The sequence below is a fragment of the Camelus dromedarius genome, chromosome 5, assembly GCF_036321535.1.
Source record: "Camelus dromedarius isolate mCamDro1 chromosome 5, mCamDro1.pat, whole genome shotgun sequence".
Lineage (NCBI taxonomy): Eukaryota > Metazoa > Chordata > Mammalia > Artiodactyla > Camelidae > Camelus > Camelus dromedarius.
The window spans coordinates 69,201,532-69,217,375 of record NC_087440.1 but is presented as its reverse complement, the minus strand read 5'-3'; the positions used below and the strand labels follow the sequence as shown (position 1 = coordinate 69,217,375).

The window sequence follows — 15,844 nt, the reverse complement described above, 5'->3', positions numbered from 1 at the left end:
TATTTGGCCCTTTATTGACCCCTGATATACAGCATCACATACAAAATTAAAATATTTCTGTATCTCAACCAACTTAGATGGAAGTGATCATTTGTGGGGATGACAGTATGTACCTTACCTTAATAATTTGTGGTATAACCTTAATTGTCACAGATTAAATGAAGAAATACAGAGGCAGATCTAAAACAAAAAGTATTATGGCATGCTACACAAGCAAAGGTTTTGCAATGGTGTGGGAGTGGTTTGAATAGAGCCACAGTCCTTAAGATTTAACATGCTCATAACCATAAAGAGGGCTTACTAAAAAATTCCAAATTTCTGCTTCAGTAAGATGATGTCTAAGAATTTACATTTCTAAATTACCGTTGATGCTAATGATCCAGGGACCACACTGAAAATTACTGAATAAAGAAAAAGTGGCACAGGGGAAGGGTATAGCTCAGTGGTAGAGCCCATGCTTAACATGCGTGAGGTCCTGGGTTCAATACCCAGTACTTTCATTAAAAAAAAAAATATTAAAAATTATACAGAAAAAGAAAAGAAAAAGTGGCACAGAGTAAGTAGTACAGGCATGCTGAACTCAAAAGAAACCATATTATACCCTACTTGGATATTTAGAGGTCTTCTAATGAATTGGTTCCTCCTCACAACCCCTCACAAAAAAAGGAGAACTATGGTAGCTGCTAATTGCTAAACTGCCATGAGCAGCAATTTAATTTCAGCAAAACATCATCACTTGCCATGCTGACAATTTTATTCTCATGGGTTCTGTAGCTTTATTTCTATTAATTGATAAAACTGTTATAATTTCATAATGCTGTAAAAGCTCTAGGTATAGAACATTACAATAAAAACAATTCAAGATAACACTGAAATCCGCAAAAAATTTTTCCTTCAAAAGGGGCTCAGTACATTATTTAAAGCTGACAATTGAGAATGCTAGTTTAGTTGGTTCTGCACGTGAATCTGGCACAGCTGAGTTACTCTATGGAAACTAAGACAATTTACACATTTCTAGCTTTTGCTCTCCCCAGTAAAGTAATTCAGATTATATGCAACTCAAAATACAGCCGTTTTATTACCAAAATCTCTGCACACAACAGTGGAAAGGAAAATGCCACAAGAGTCTCACCATTGCTGCTGGTTTTTGCGTTCTTTGCCAGCTGTGCACGAGTAGCAGCAATCAAACTGTCATGGGCCAACTCCTGAACCCGGAGGAACCATGGAATGCTACTGTCCGTGCTCTCACTGGAGAGGAAATCATTCCCTGAATCCTCTGCCTCATCTTGTACAAATACTAAGTGTTCGGCTGAAGAGCCCAGACCTGGAAGAAGCAAGAGAATATATGAAAATTAGCTATCAAGTAATCCTTTGATCCACCCTGGCTCAGAAACTCTCCGTGTCCTGAATCAGCTATTCCAGACTTTCACCTCTCACCTCAAGCTTCTGTTCTCATAGAAGATTAGGTTATCACCTTTCCACTCCCAGCTGATAGGCTGGTCTTTAGCTTACCCTCTCCTGTTTCAGAGGCAAAGCGTCTTTCCTAGCAACCAGGCCAACCCTCAGCTCTAGGATTCCAGTCCAATCCTTTATCTCCTCTCTCCCATCTTCAACCTATTCCTCCCTAGCCGCCACCTTACTGCCTCCCTTTCAGCATTTAAATCTGTCTAAACTCAATTCTCTTCCATCTTTATTTTTTAAAAGAGTAGAAAATCCCAAGTACTCCTCTAAATATCACCTTCTCACCTGTTCCTTCAAAGTCACATTTCTTGAAGTTTCTTAACTTCTAACTTGTGTATATATCTTCTCACCTGCCATCCACTCCCCGTCTCTTAAACCCTGGGCTCTATCTCTAGTACCTCAATAACAGTTGCTCTTGCTAGTTCACCAAACATATACTTCTCAGTCCTCACCTCACTGGCCCATTGTGTGGGATTTGGCATGATTTAGTAACTTTTCTTCTTTAAAAATGTTTCCTCCCTTGGCTCCCCACCACCCTCACTGTTTTTCTTTCTCCAGTAGCTCCTTCTCATTGTTACCCTCTTAAATTTTTTTTTCAGGGTCCTAGATTTGCCTTCTTTTCTGTTTATGCTCCAGACTACTCCTGAATCAAAGAATCCATGCCCATTGTTTTATATATTTCCTGAATGCTGATAAGGACTAAAACTACGTATTTCACACCAAATATCTCTAGAATCCTGGATTCCTGTTTCTAATTCTCTAAAGGACACATCCACCTAAACGTCCCTGTGAAACCTCAACATCAACAGGCACAAACTAGACCTACCATCCTCCTCCAGCCCTGTTCTTCCTGCGTGCACTGTCTTAGTCAATGACACCACCTAATTTCCCAAACAAGAAACTTCTGAGTCATCGTACAATCTCTCTCTATACATTCAGTTGATCACCAAACTACACCAATTCTCCAAAATAATAAAACAAAGTTTCTTTCCATTTTAGTATGACTGAATTAATGATTCCTCACCCCCAGTTTTCTTTTTTTTTTTTTAAGCATGAGCAGAGTTCAGAAAAAGATAAAAGGATACCTGCTCTTGTTAGGTTAAGAAGAATAAAAGAAGTGCTATCACTTGGCTGTAGATCTTGCAACAAGCTAGGAGACTCTGGAGTGGACAGAAACTCCGGGGACTTCTGTACAGTCTGTGCCCTTGTCTCCTCTCCGTCTGGGCCCACATTCACCTGAAGGCTTCTCAACACAGCCGAGGAAGGGACCTCCTTGGAGGAGTTAGTATGATTCGGAGAATCATCTAGTAAAGGGAAAATACCACAGCTTTATGTAGCACCTATCCCCAAGGAGTTCACCTTTTGATACATAGCACCTAATATCCTTGTAACATCCCTTAGTATCTAATACCCTCATAGAAGCAGACAGTATTTTTTACAAATACAAAATCTGCCTCAGAAAAGAAGAGTTGAAGCGAGCTAAAGCTTCAAAGAGAGTCAACCAAAATGTGAAGGGCAGACTCCTTTGACACTTGGCAGTAACCAAGGACGAACCATCCACATTTGGGCATTATAGACCTCTGTCCTTCTAAGGCAAAAATCAGTATCTTTCCCTTGAAAAATATAGTTATACAATGAATATTAACTCAAGAATAGGTTCTAAATTTTAAATTATTTTTCTTGGGGAAAAAATGCCTTCCTTTAATTTTTATAACATGTATGTGACATTTCTGGTGAGTCATTAGGAAAAAAAATCATAGCCTGGGAAATAACTGGAATTTTATAGAATCATCATTATGTTTCATTATTCACTATTTCAGTTCTGGGTTTACATTGGATATAAAGAAATAATTCAGAAGCCTTGCTCTCAAGAACTTTATTCTAAGGGAGGGGATGAATTACCAAAGGTTTTAGTTGGAATATAATATTGAATTGCACTACAGTGCTGAAGCATCCAATATTTTCAGGGGTCTTATTCATCTTCATAAAAGGCAGGTTATGTTTTTTTTCTTCTTTTAAGGAGAAAACAAGTTAAGATTATAGGAATAAAGTAGAAGCCTAGGGATGGTACTGCCATTCCAAAGTCTAATGAAGTTGTACAACAATGTAGATGTACTTAATGCCATAGAACTCATTAAATGATATATTTAACCGGTTACATACATTTTACCACACACACACACACAAAATGTTCTCAAAGAAAGTTCAGGCAGCACTGTTTGTTAAATACCACACTGGAAAACACACATTCATCATCAGTGGCATGGATAAAGAAGTTGTGGTACACTCATATAACAGAATGCTATACATACAGCAATGAAACCAAACCACAGCTACACACAACAAGAATGAATCTAATAAAAAGGAAAAGAAGAAAGGTACCACATACATTCAAATGATTCCATTCATCTAAAGTCCAGTTAAAATTAAACTGTACTACTTAGACTTGGGTGGCTAAACTTGGAAAATAAAGAAATAATTGTCAAAAAATTGAAGACAATGTTAACTTATGGAAGAACAGAAGTTGTCCTTATCAGAAACCCATGGAGGGCCTAGGAACCAGCAATGTTCTATCTCGATTGGTTAGTGGATATCTCCTTTATAATAATTCTTCAAAATGTATACTCACATGGTTTTGTACTTTTCTCTATCTATCATATATCCCAACTAAAAAGAAAACTTGCAGGCCATGCAGGAAATGATACACACATATCTAGGAAGGAGGGGAATGAAGTCAGCTATATGAAGATACGTTTCTGTTTGTAATACATGCTTCATGAGTTGGGAGGGGAGTACATGGGGTTTAATTTACTATTGCCTATAACTGGTTGTTTAAAATATTTTAAATCAAAATTAAAACTAAAAGAAGATAATGTAGAAAAGAAGATGGATTCTTTTGTTTCTGTTTTCACTTCCTTTACTATTAATAAAATATTTATTCAATAAATTAAAATAGGAAAAGAAAATTCAGGGGAAAAAACACCTACTGAAGATCAAAATTTATCAGCACATGGGAATTTTCACATATGGAAAATCCATGAGCATTTGGAAAAACTCCCAATATACCAATAGAAAAATGGGAGTTAAGAGATGGAAGATGTCAGAAAGTCAGGAGATAGGTAAAGAAACCTTAAATCTATATTGGTTGGTTGAGTATATCTACCCTTAAGTCACTTCAAAAACCAATGAAAAAAGACCACCACTAGAAGACAGTAACCAGAAAACTTTATAACAAACAAGTTGTCACCAACAGGTGACCCTCCCCTGATTTAACATTGATAATCTAAATTTTAAATATTTCAATTTCCAGAAAATAAAGAATTCACTGCATCTAAAAATAATGTTCTCCTTGCTAATAGTCAAGCGATAGGATCTCCTTCTTACCATCCAAAGCTCATCTCACTACCCATGCTTGGCACTCTACTTCCTCTTAGCTCTCCTGGACCCTCCTCTGCTATTATCTACTCTTTTTGTTTGCAGCTTCTCTTAGCATAAAACAACTCTCTAATTTTTCAGATCTTATAAAAGAACTCTTTCACCTACTTTATGTCCTTCTCTTTTACCTTCTTCATAGTAAGAGAGCCTTTAGAAAGTATAATTAGTTACTTCCTCAACTATACTCACCTTGCACTGATATCTCAACCCACTGTAGCCTGGCTTCCCACTCCCTCTCCAAGAACAGGTCCTGCACAGGTCAACAATGACCTTGGTGACCCATCTCACTAGGACAGTCAGTATCTCATTGTGCCTTGTAGAAGCATCTATCACACAGACTATTCCCTTGGGTCCCTTGCCTGCACTCTATGACAGTATTCCTCCTGTTCCTCTATCCTTTCCTCCTTCCCTCCTTCACAGGCTCTCCTGCCTTACCCTGTACCCTGAATGGGGAGTTCCATGGAGTTCTGTCTTGGCCTCCTTTTCTTCTCACTCTCTACATGTGTTTATATCCATTCCTAAGCATTTCTGAGTCCCATGGTTGCTCTTTCTCCATTATTCCTAATTTTTGATTTCCACCAGTCAGTTATAAAAAGTCAGTTACCCCATTCCACCAGTACTATAGAGTAGGCTAAACTCTTAAGACTTGTTTATCTTATCTCTGGTGATCTTAATTTTTACCTGGTAACATTAGCCGACTGCATTCTGAAGCCTCAGTCACAGGAAGAAGGGACAAGCAAGTAATGTCTTTAGCTTCTGATTCTACTAGCCCCTGTCCCAATGGGATGGATGTATTCTGAACAAACTGTACCAGGAGCTAGAGAGAAAGGGGCGGGGTGTGTGTGGAGACAATAAATAATACAGTAGTTAGGAATGAATCTATACTTCTGAATTTACCAAAGATGGTGATGTAATTAAGTCTTGACTGCTCACTAGTCTCAGTCTTATTCACAGAAAAACTAGATTAAGTATAAAATAGTATTTTATATTATTTTTATCAAGTGCTCTGTTCTAGATTTTAAAATTAGTTATATAATTAACTTCTATCACCTTCCATAAAACAGAGAAACAATTTAAAAAATCATATTTTTAAATGGTGGCTATTACAAATTCAACTACATTGTACTGGTTACATTTTACAAAGCACTATTCCATGTATTGGCTTTTGTAATCCTCACTGTAACTCAGTAAGACTGAACATGTGTTTTAAAGATAAGGAATCAATTTGAAGACACTAAATGATTAGTCTAAGGTCACATCACTAGTTACAATCAGTGTTGGTCTTCAAACTTAAGTAACATGATTCCAAATCCAGTGATCTTTCCACTAAGCGACACAGATGTTCTAAAATTAAAGTGAGAAAAATGAATAAAAAGTTAAAATGTGTAAATACTCTCACCACATTTAGAAAGAAAACTTTCATATATATACAAAATTAATTAAAAAAGCAGTTTATGGTAGTTAATATTTATATATGTATACACACATATGCCATATATAAAATAAAACTTCATCATTATATGATTATTTAAATGTATAATAAGCTAGATTTATTTAGATAACAAATATAAAAAGCCATAAAAGGTAAAAACTGAACCTTAAAATCTCTGAGAAAGTACTTAGTAATAAAGAAAACAATAATCTTGTAGTTACAACCAAAACCATATGACCCACAAAACCTAAAATATTTACTATCTGACTCATTACAGAAAAAGTTTGCTGATTTCTGAACTAAGAACAAACTCTGGAGTAAATAGGCCACCAAAAGAAAAGAAAACAAGATGCCTGGGCTCACCTCTGGTTTGGATTCTAACTCATCTGATAACATTGATTCAGCTTCCAAATCCTGTAGCTGTTCAGGGGACAGGTTAAAAATTTAATTCAGAGTCAGTGACACCCTCTTTCATATTCTTTCATATTCCTCTAGGAAGTGCTATGCTTTTCCCGAAAGATGCCGGGCTGAGTGGATAATCAATTTAGCCTAAAAAAGGAAAAAAGAGAGAATTAAAGCAATAGGAAAATGTAGCTAAATAAACAAAGGTACTTCTTTACATATCCAAAAATCACACCAAGAAAGCAAATGAAAAATTCAGCCCCAAACACCTGTTTTAAAATAGAAAAAGCCCAATACATACCAACACCCACAAAAAGTTGTACTTTGATGTAGAATTTCTACTTCTAACAATCTATTCTAAGAAAAGGCCTTAAATATGAAAAAAGCTGTATGCCCAAAGAATTTCATCTTTTCATCTGTGATAAAAAAACAACTGTAAGCAACATATAAGTACACATATGTATTCAACAATTAGAGAATGATTGATTAGATCACAGCATTGTCACTTAAAAAGTTATGAAAACAATGCAACAACAAAAAATACTAATGATGTTCAACTAGAGAAACAAAATACAAAATTATATCCTTGCTGTTATCAAACTAGTTAAGATATGCATAGGAAAGGTAAAAGGAAGTTCACAATAGCTACTGATAGTAGCTATACTGGGTGGTAGGCTGGTGTAACATTTTTCGTTTCTTGATTGCCCAATTTTTTACAAAGGTAGTTATACAGTCAAAATTTGAACAGTGTTTCCCAAAAGTAGTACTCCTGGGACCCTGATGAAGCTATTTTCCCCCCTTAATTTAAATTCTTACTTTCTTAAAGCTTAACTGTTCTTTCAGGATTTTGGCAAGTGAGTCTACTTTATTTTGTACAATTATTGCTAAAATTGGGAGCACTATTATATAAAAAGCATACAGTGTAAAGCGTACTCAAGATGGGATTTTTAAATTAATACCACGGTAGAATGGAAAGTTAGAATCAGATAGACTTTTTAAAAAGGGCATTTAGAAGTATGTGAATAAATGTTTATTGTCCTGTTGGTTCAACCCTCTCCCCTTGCTAGCTTCCAGAAACCCTCATTTTCATCACAAAAAAAAAATTACAAGATATAAATGAAATGCTCATCTAATTTTAAGTTTATCACATAAAATAAAGTATTATAAATCTCTGATTTTTCCTTTCACATTCATTTTTCTTATTCAAGCACTGTAATAGCTCAATGTGGTTTATCCATCCCTCTTTCACAGAAGAAGGAACCAAAGCTCAGTACAATAACTTGCCCAAGTTATTAAGCTGCAGAGCCAGCATTCCCATCCAACAAAGGTTAGCCTGAATAGTGATTATCTCTCTCTAGGTTTGATCTTGAATTATCAGGGTTTTAAATTCCTTTTCCCCAATTCAAGCTCATTTCAAGAAGCCAAGAAATCACCAAATGTTTGTTTAGGTTATCCTTAAGGTTCCTCCAACTTTGAGATTCCAGGACTGTAAAATCTTTAAGAAACTAGACAACTATTTTCTGTCCTTTGTATTTGTTAGGTTTCTTAGAAACTAATGGCGCTGGCTCCATTTCTGTTAGCCTTACCTAATGAAAAATGAACAAAATTAAGTACATGAATTTGTGCATGGAACAAGGGGGAAAATAGATACACTAGATTTTAGACATTTTTGCAAAGCTGTAAGAAAAATTTAGAGACGGGAACTGCCATCTCTTTTATAGTTTAAGAGCCACCTCTAGATCACTATTTCTCAAAAGTTCATGGTTATCTATGATATCTTTTTATTTTAGTGTTTTCATTTCACTTTTAAAAAATTAACACATGCATCTTATGAAACAAATGGGTATCCATATAACAACTTAGTTCTGCCATACAATTTTGGTGCCCAGTTTGTGGTTTGTGTATGTGTGCTGCATGAACAAAAAAGAGACTGGTGGGATGCAGAAAAGGTAGGATGACCTCAAAAGAATCTATATTGGAGCACTCAGTACCATATCAAGTGTACTAGGTGGATCTTATCTTTAACACAGCAACTTGCTATACGTACATCGCTGGAAGTGTGATTTTATAGTTGATTAAGAGTTGTAGGGGTTCATTGTAGGAGGGGTTCATTGTAGGATTGCCTAGCTTTATATTTGAGTATATTTAGAGTAATTACAATAAAAATAATTTGCCAGAGTTGGAGTAGGGGTGTCCAATGCAATGTTTTTCCTTCAAATGCAATTTACATGACACTACAGCGAAAGGTACTGCTCTTACTCAAAGAAAAGCTGTTTTCAAGATAATTATAGATCTCAGAGGAAATTTCTTCCCAGGTTTTCTTATGCTATTAATTGAGATAAGAGATTAGAGACACAATACAGAAAAGTCACCTATATCACCCAAAGTCCTTTAATGCAGACAGTAATACTTGTTCATTTTTATTTTGTATCTTTAGCTGGTGGACAGGCAAAATTTATATCCTTATTTCCTTTTAAATAGAAAAAGTACTAATTTAGCTCCATAAAGAATAAAAGAGAAAATGATATTTAACTATCAGCAACAAAGGTCAAGCCAATCAAATCATATTTTACACAAATCATAAAAATGGAATCTTGGCTCTAGATAGAGTTCATAACAAAACAAACTGATATCAGAAAACTAAGAATTGGTCTAGTAACATTTTTCCTCACTGTTCAGACCCTTTTCTTCCTCTTCCCTCGGCAAAAACTGAATTTTACTGTGTGCATGGTTCCCTGTGGCCATCAAAGCATATTAGACTGCTTAAAGAAAACAATCTTGGTCCAGCAAATATTGTATTTTTTAGAAATCCACTGATGCTGACACTGTTATTATTGAATATATGATCCCACAGTCAGTCTACAGGTTAAAAAGAATGCAGGCAACACAAACCTTTGCATGAACCAAAGCAAAGAACACAAGAAGCCCTGAAAAGTTCTGGGAATAAGTAATGAGAGAACTCATAACAATAGCAAAGCAGATTTAGGACAACAGTGATCTCTGTGATCAGGACCATCCTGAGAACAACACTCCTTTAGTTCTTAGCCAAATAAACAAACCCTGTGAACTGAAGTTTGATAAACTATTCTTTTTCTACAGTACACTCAACATCATCCAGCAAATTATGCATTAACACTAAGTGGGCTGAACAAGTCAAATAAAGAAGCTGAGCTATATTTGAAACAACAACAATCCCAAGGTCTCTAAAGCAGGAATCTAAATTCTGCCTCTGATTTGTTGGTTGAGACCTGGGCAAGCTACTCATCTTGTTGGCCCTGGGAAACTCATCTGAAATACAGAAATGAAATAAATCTACCCTAAGATTATTTATATATCAGTCAATAGAAATAATTACAAAATTCTTCATAAACAAAGTTCTGCCTAAGTGCCTAAGAAACTAGTAAATCTATCAAACACTTAGTACACTATGAAAAGTTAAGATCTCTGCTTTTTGTTACTAAGTCCAAATTTCCTACAGAGCAGTGGTTTTCAAACTTTTTTGATGGCAACCCACAGTAACATAACATACATTTTCCATCATAACCCAGAGAATGTAATGCACAGAGATGCACACAAACAACATATTTTCATAAAACAGAACAGTAACTTATGCTAATCTTACGCACTCTGAATTCTTTTTTAAATAAGATCCACTAAACTGATCTCAAAGGCTATTAACAGGTTATGGCCCATAGACTGAAAACCACTATGAAGTATCTTTAAATGTCTAAAATAATGCATGTTTAACACAGAATCAGCCATTAAATATAAAGCCATAGATATAAACCTGCTATAAATATATATTACAATCAGCAGTTATCATTGATAGAAATCTTGGTGAAGCTGAGATTACTTGAATCTTGTCCTGAAGCCCTTCCTTGAGATCTGCAGAGTAAAATATTACACACTAGGCACCTACTAGCAAAGAAAGGCAAAGTAATCTCTAATAATTAACCAGACTTTGGTTCCACACCACCATATAGAACTCTCACATACTACACAGGAATTAGCAGTAACACCATTTCCCTAGAGTAGATAAGGCCTAAAATCAATGCAGGCTACATAGAGAAATACTGGGAGGAAAAACCAATCCAAAGTAAACAAACAATAGGGGAACAGAGCTGATACAGGTCTCTTGCCCTAGTCCTAACTACACCAAAGGGAGTACATTCCAAACAGAAAGATACCATGGGCCATCTCATGAAAGAGAACATCAATCACTGTGTCAACCTCTGAAAAGCAATGTGATACCACCCTAGAATACAAAGCCCAGAATACCAGGATTGCTTTTACTTGAGGGAGGTAGAAAGTGCCTTGACCTTGACACAGTTTTGGAAAGAAGGTGAAGTGGGGAGGGAGGTTGAGAAAAAAGAGGGAAGAAATTGCAAAACATTGTGCTCCTCCAATTGGTCACTATTCACAAAGGTTAAAATAAAGCACATAATCTCAACTGAGAGGACTAGTTTCTCTGACTGTGGGCCCATCTGCTTCTTAGCTCTCGCCACCTCTGCCTGTGGCTGATCACAGATACAGACCCAAACAATACTCAATAATGCTTAAAAAACAAAAACAAAAATTCCACTAATGTTAGTGAATTACAAAGACCAAAAAATTAAAATTTTTAAAAGAGCAGGTTTAAGTTTTGGTATAAAATGGTAGTACAAGGGACAGAAAAGCCAAGTAACTTTTCATATCATATCATACCTAGCATATGATAAAGCATGAGAGTTGATTAAATTCTAATGATAAAGTGGTAACAGATATCAATGAAATTTGGAATACAGAACTGTGAAGCCAGAATCTCAGAAACCGTAGCATTCATCCTGGCCCTTCCCTCTTCTCTTCCCAGGATTGTCTAGGGTGCTCCATTCCCACAGCCTCCTTTTATTAGTTACCTCTCCATTTCTCTGCAATTCTTCAGAGACAAATTTGAAGCCACTGATCTTCATGTTGCCAAATCCAATGGATACTTTGCTGTCCTCATCTTACTTGACTTTTGCAGGGACAACTACTGTTTTTGATTGTCCCACATTCATTCCCCCTGCTTGGGTGACAGGATCCACAATTTGGGGATCTAACACTCCCCCCCGGATACATTCTTGGTGGGACTGTAGATTAAGGTGTTCTTTCCTACCCTGACCAACTGTTGGAAACTCAACTCATAATGAACAAATCAGATACTCTTCCTCAGAATGTGAATTCGAAAAGAAGTACTAAGGTGAAAACTGCTGTAGCAGCCCATTCACTCCAGTACTGCAGTTAGCAGCCTCCCTCTGGGGCTGCTCCGATTCCTGTCTTCTATGAAGCCAGCGCCTTCAGCATTTCCTTGGATTCTGTAAGCTGCTCACATCCCTGTAATAAATTCGTCTTCTCAAGTAAACTGGTCACTTGTAACCAGAATCATAACTGGTATTTTCCCTTAGAAGCACTGACTCATTTCTCAAACATTTTACTTACTCTCTTTGCTTCCAAGATAAATGTTCCTTATTTTAATCCTACCTCATTGGCCATTCCTCCAGTCTCCTTTGGTATCTTCTATATTCCTTTCCACTCACCCTCTAAATATTAATGTTCCTCAGTATAGTTTGCAGGTCCTCTCCTCTTGCTGTATTCTCTTCCTAGTGTGAACTCATGGCTTTAAATGATACTGTCTCCAAAATTTTTATCTATAGCCCAGATATCTCCTCTGAGCTGTAGATTTGTTATATATATAATTGCTTATTTGACATCTCTAATTTTATTTTCCTATCTAATTTTTTGATATCTCAAATTTAACATGTTCAAAATGAATTCCCTCCCAAGCCTCTTTCCCATCTTTCCCTGCCAGCCCCTCTCACTACAACCTATTACTCAAGGGAGGACCACCATTCACCCATTTATGAGTCATTCTTACTCCTTTCTTTCCTTTGCTCCCAGTATCCAGTCCAGCTGCAAGTCTTATAGATTCATCTTCAGAAGAGATTGCAAATCCACCTATTTCTATCTCTACTGCCACTACCCTACTCCAGGCCACCATCACCTCTTACCTTAAAGTACTGTTACTGCCTCCTAACTTGTCTCCCTGCTTCTGCTCTTTACCTCCCTCCATTCTATTCTCTTCACAGCAGCAAAGATCATCCTAAAATGTGAATCCTATTATATCACTCTCCTGCTTAAAACTCTTCATGTGGCTTCCCAATGTATTTAGAAAAATCTAAACTCCTTATCCTGGCCTACAAGAACATACGCAATCCATTCTTGCCTCTCCAAAAACAGTCCAGAGTTGTTCTCCCTTACTTGCTCACTAAGTTCCAGCTAGATGAATATCCCTTAGTTACTTGAACATACTGAGCTTTTTCTTATGTCAGGGATTTGCATGCATATTTCCTCTACCGAGGAAGGCTTTCTTTTCCACTGGTTAGCTCTTTTTTATCCTTCAGGGCTCTGTTTAACTATTAACTCATATAGAAAGGCTTTGCCCAGTCACCTTATCCAAGGAAGGTTCCCCATACTCTCACTTTTATTTTCTATCTCTACTATCTCCATTATAGCACTTATCACAATTTCTAATTCTTCTGTTTTTATATAATATTAACTTTTTGTCTGGCTACCCCCTAAATTGCAAGCTCCATAAACAAGGCCAAGAAGTAGTCTACCTTGTTCACTACTGTCCCTCCCAGAAGAACCTGGCAAAGTACTGTATGTAATTCATAAGGAACTTGGTTCTCCAAGAGTCTCTTCTGTTACTGTGAAGCTCTGAGATTGTCTATACTATGAGCTTAAAGAGCTTTTATACAAGATTCCCTGTAAGCAGCCAGTAGGCACTCGATAAATATTTGTATGATGAATGAATGGCACTGCAAATTTTTGTCTCTATTCCTGACCTCTCTTCTGAACTCCAAACTTTCATTTCTAACTGCATGTTAGGTATCTCCATGTGGATATCCATCTCAAATTTAACAATGTCCAAAATCCAGATTGTTATCTCCCCTACCAAACCTGTTCTCCTTCCTGTATTATCCATTTCAATTATTGCCCAATTTTCCTTTCACTCAGCTGCAAATTCTAGGTCTTAAACAATCTCTTTTGTCCTCCATATTTAAATAATCCTAGTAGATTCCCCCAAGTTTATTCTTACCATAATGTCCTGTTTAGGTTTTTCATTATCTTTCAACCATTAAAGTTGCCTTCTAATTGCCACACTACCCTTAAAATTCTCCTTTCCAATCCATCTTATATGCAGTCATTCGAGTTATGTTTCCAAAACACAGAAATGCTTATGTCACTTCCCTTACTCAAAGTTCAGTGCCTCAGAGCAACAGTCAAATCCCTCAGCATGGCATCTCAAATATTCAACAGTATGTCCTCAAACACTGTCCCTGTTGCAGCATTCACTATATTCTTCCATGAACCCTTCACTCCACACTGGATTGGCTACTAAATGAACGCTCCAATCTATTTCAGCGCTCAAGGCCTTTGCTTGGAGTAGCTCTTCAATCAGTAATACCGCCCCCCAAGTCCAGCTGTCATCTTTTGAAATATTTTCCAGCCTTTAAAATCCAATTCAAATGCCATCCTCGATGAAGACTCTGATCCCTTCCCTCCAGTCAGAATAAATCTTTCCTTCCCTAGTGTTCTCACAACACAGTTTAACCTTTCTTTAACAGTTATTTCATCCTGCCTTGGGTGTTGGTTGTCTACCTGCACAGTCTTACTGATTAAGGTTCGTTGAATTTATTCATCCTTCTCCCATTAACTCAGCATGATGCTTTTGCATAAACTAAGTATTCAGGAAATATTTGCCCAAAATAGGTAAGCCCCTTCATTTACAGAGGAAGACAAACAAAGCTAGAGATTAAGTAACTTACCAGAAATTAGACATCTACTTACATGCAAAAAAATCAGAACCTAAATCTGACTGCTAGTTTGCTGACTTGACTTTGTCCTGCGTGAAGATAACACAAAGTGTAATTTCTCATTCCCTAACGACAACAAAATACCCCTAGTTTTATTTCAAAATGTTTTTTTATTCTCTTTGTAAATGTTGCATTGACCCTTGTGCCAAAGTGAAGAAGTATAAATTCTTAAATTTCAAGTTAATATTTAACTTTCAAATGGTTCCTCAGTGCATTTCACAGCCTCATGAACAAGTGGGGTAAACTTTAATAAACTAATTGTATTCTTTTCTCTGAAGAAACTTTAGAAGATAAATTCAACCCACGAAATGCATACAGGCTGTAAACACTCACAGCCCACACCCTCGCCTTGAAATGACAGGCGAAGGAGAAACCCAGCCCCTCCGAGTCGGCAACCTTCCTTTTTCTAGACGCAGAAAGTGGACGTATGAAAGAAGAGGGTAGATCAGGGCTGAAATGTCCAAGGCAGAATCCTCTTGGCATCCTCGTTCCCCCATGACAAGGGCCTTGGAGGAAAAGGCCCCAAGGTCCGCAGGCAGGCCCCGCTGCGGGTGCAGTCCGGGAGCCCCCATCTGGGACTCGCTGACTCCAGCTTTCTCAGTTCGGTCTTCCCATGCCCCTGCCCCCAAAACCAAGCAAAGGAGCCGAAACATCGGCCGCAAAACTCCGCGAGGGTGACGAGCCCAAACCCAGGGGCTTCAGACCGGCCGCTCCCGGACGCGCCAGATACGGGTGGAGTGCTTCCCCCCCCCCCCCAGGGTGGGTGGGCGGTTTCCCTGTCCTCTCCGGGGGCGAATTCGGTCCGAGCTCCCGAGGAGCCGACACTGGCTCCCTGCCCTTCGAGGACCACCGAGCCAAGCGGGTGTGGTCTGGTCCACCCACAGAGCTCACCTTCCCGTCCCGGGCAGCCGTCCGTCCGTCTGTCGGTCCCGAATTCCGTCCACACACAGCGTCTTCCGGCTCCCGCCGGAAGCATTTCGAGCGCGGGACAGGAAGTTTGGCCGCCCCCCCCCACGCACACAACCACTCGCTCGCCTCCGAGCCGGGCGGCGGTCGCTTCTCGTGGGGATTCAGCCCCAGGGGCCACTAGCCAGCGGGGGCTGGGCTGGTGGCGCAGGGCTTGGCTCCGGGAGGGAAGGAACCGCGGGCTCCCTCCTCCCACTCACTCCCGGCCTTTGGAGCTCCGTGGTCTGCGAAGCCCAAAAAACGGTGTCAGTCA

At 38.1% G+C, this 15,844-nt stretch overlaps 1 protein-coding gene across 3 annotated transcripts in view; it reads right to left on the bottom strand.

Moving 5' to 3' along the window:
• ZNF410 (zinc finger protein 410) overlaps window positions 1–15,647 on the bottom strand; it is a 33,315-nt gene extending 17,668 nt beyond the window's left edge. The window contains exons 1-5 of one of the 3 annotated variants that reach the window (XR_004137433.2): window positions 15,517–15,647; window positions 6,692–6,877; window positions 5,578–5,713; window positions 2,547–2,765; window positions 1,133–1,324 (exon numbers count right to left, since the gene is read on the bottom strand). Coding sequence is in view for 2 of the 3 variants with exons in the window: in XM_010976532.3 (XP_010974834.2) it covers window positions 1,133–1,324; window positions 2,547–2,765; window positions 5,578–5,713; window positions 6,692–6,724 (580 nt within the window). In the remaining variant the exon portion in view is untranslated. The remainder of the gene's footprint in view (window positions 1–1,132; window positions 1,325–2,546; window positions 2,766–5,577; window positions 5,714–6,691; window positions 6,878–15,516) is intronic. The other 2 variants (XM_010976532.3, XM_031454024.2) reach the window with 2 other exon arrangements.
• Between the last annotated feature and the right edge of the window lie 197 nt (window positions 15,648–15,844).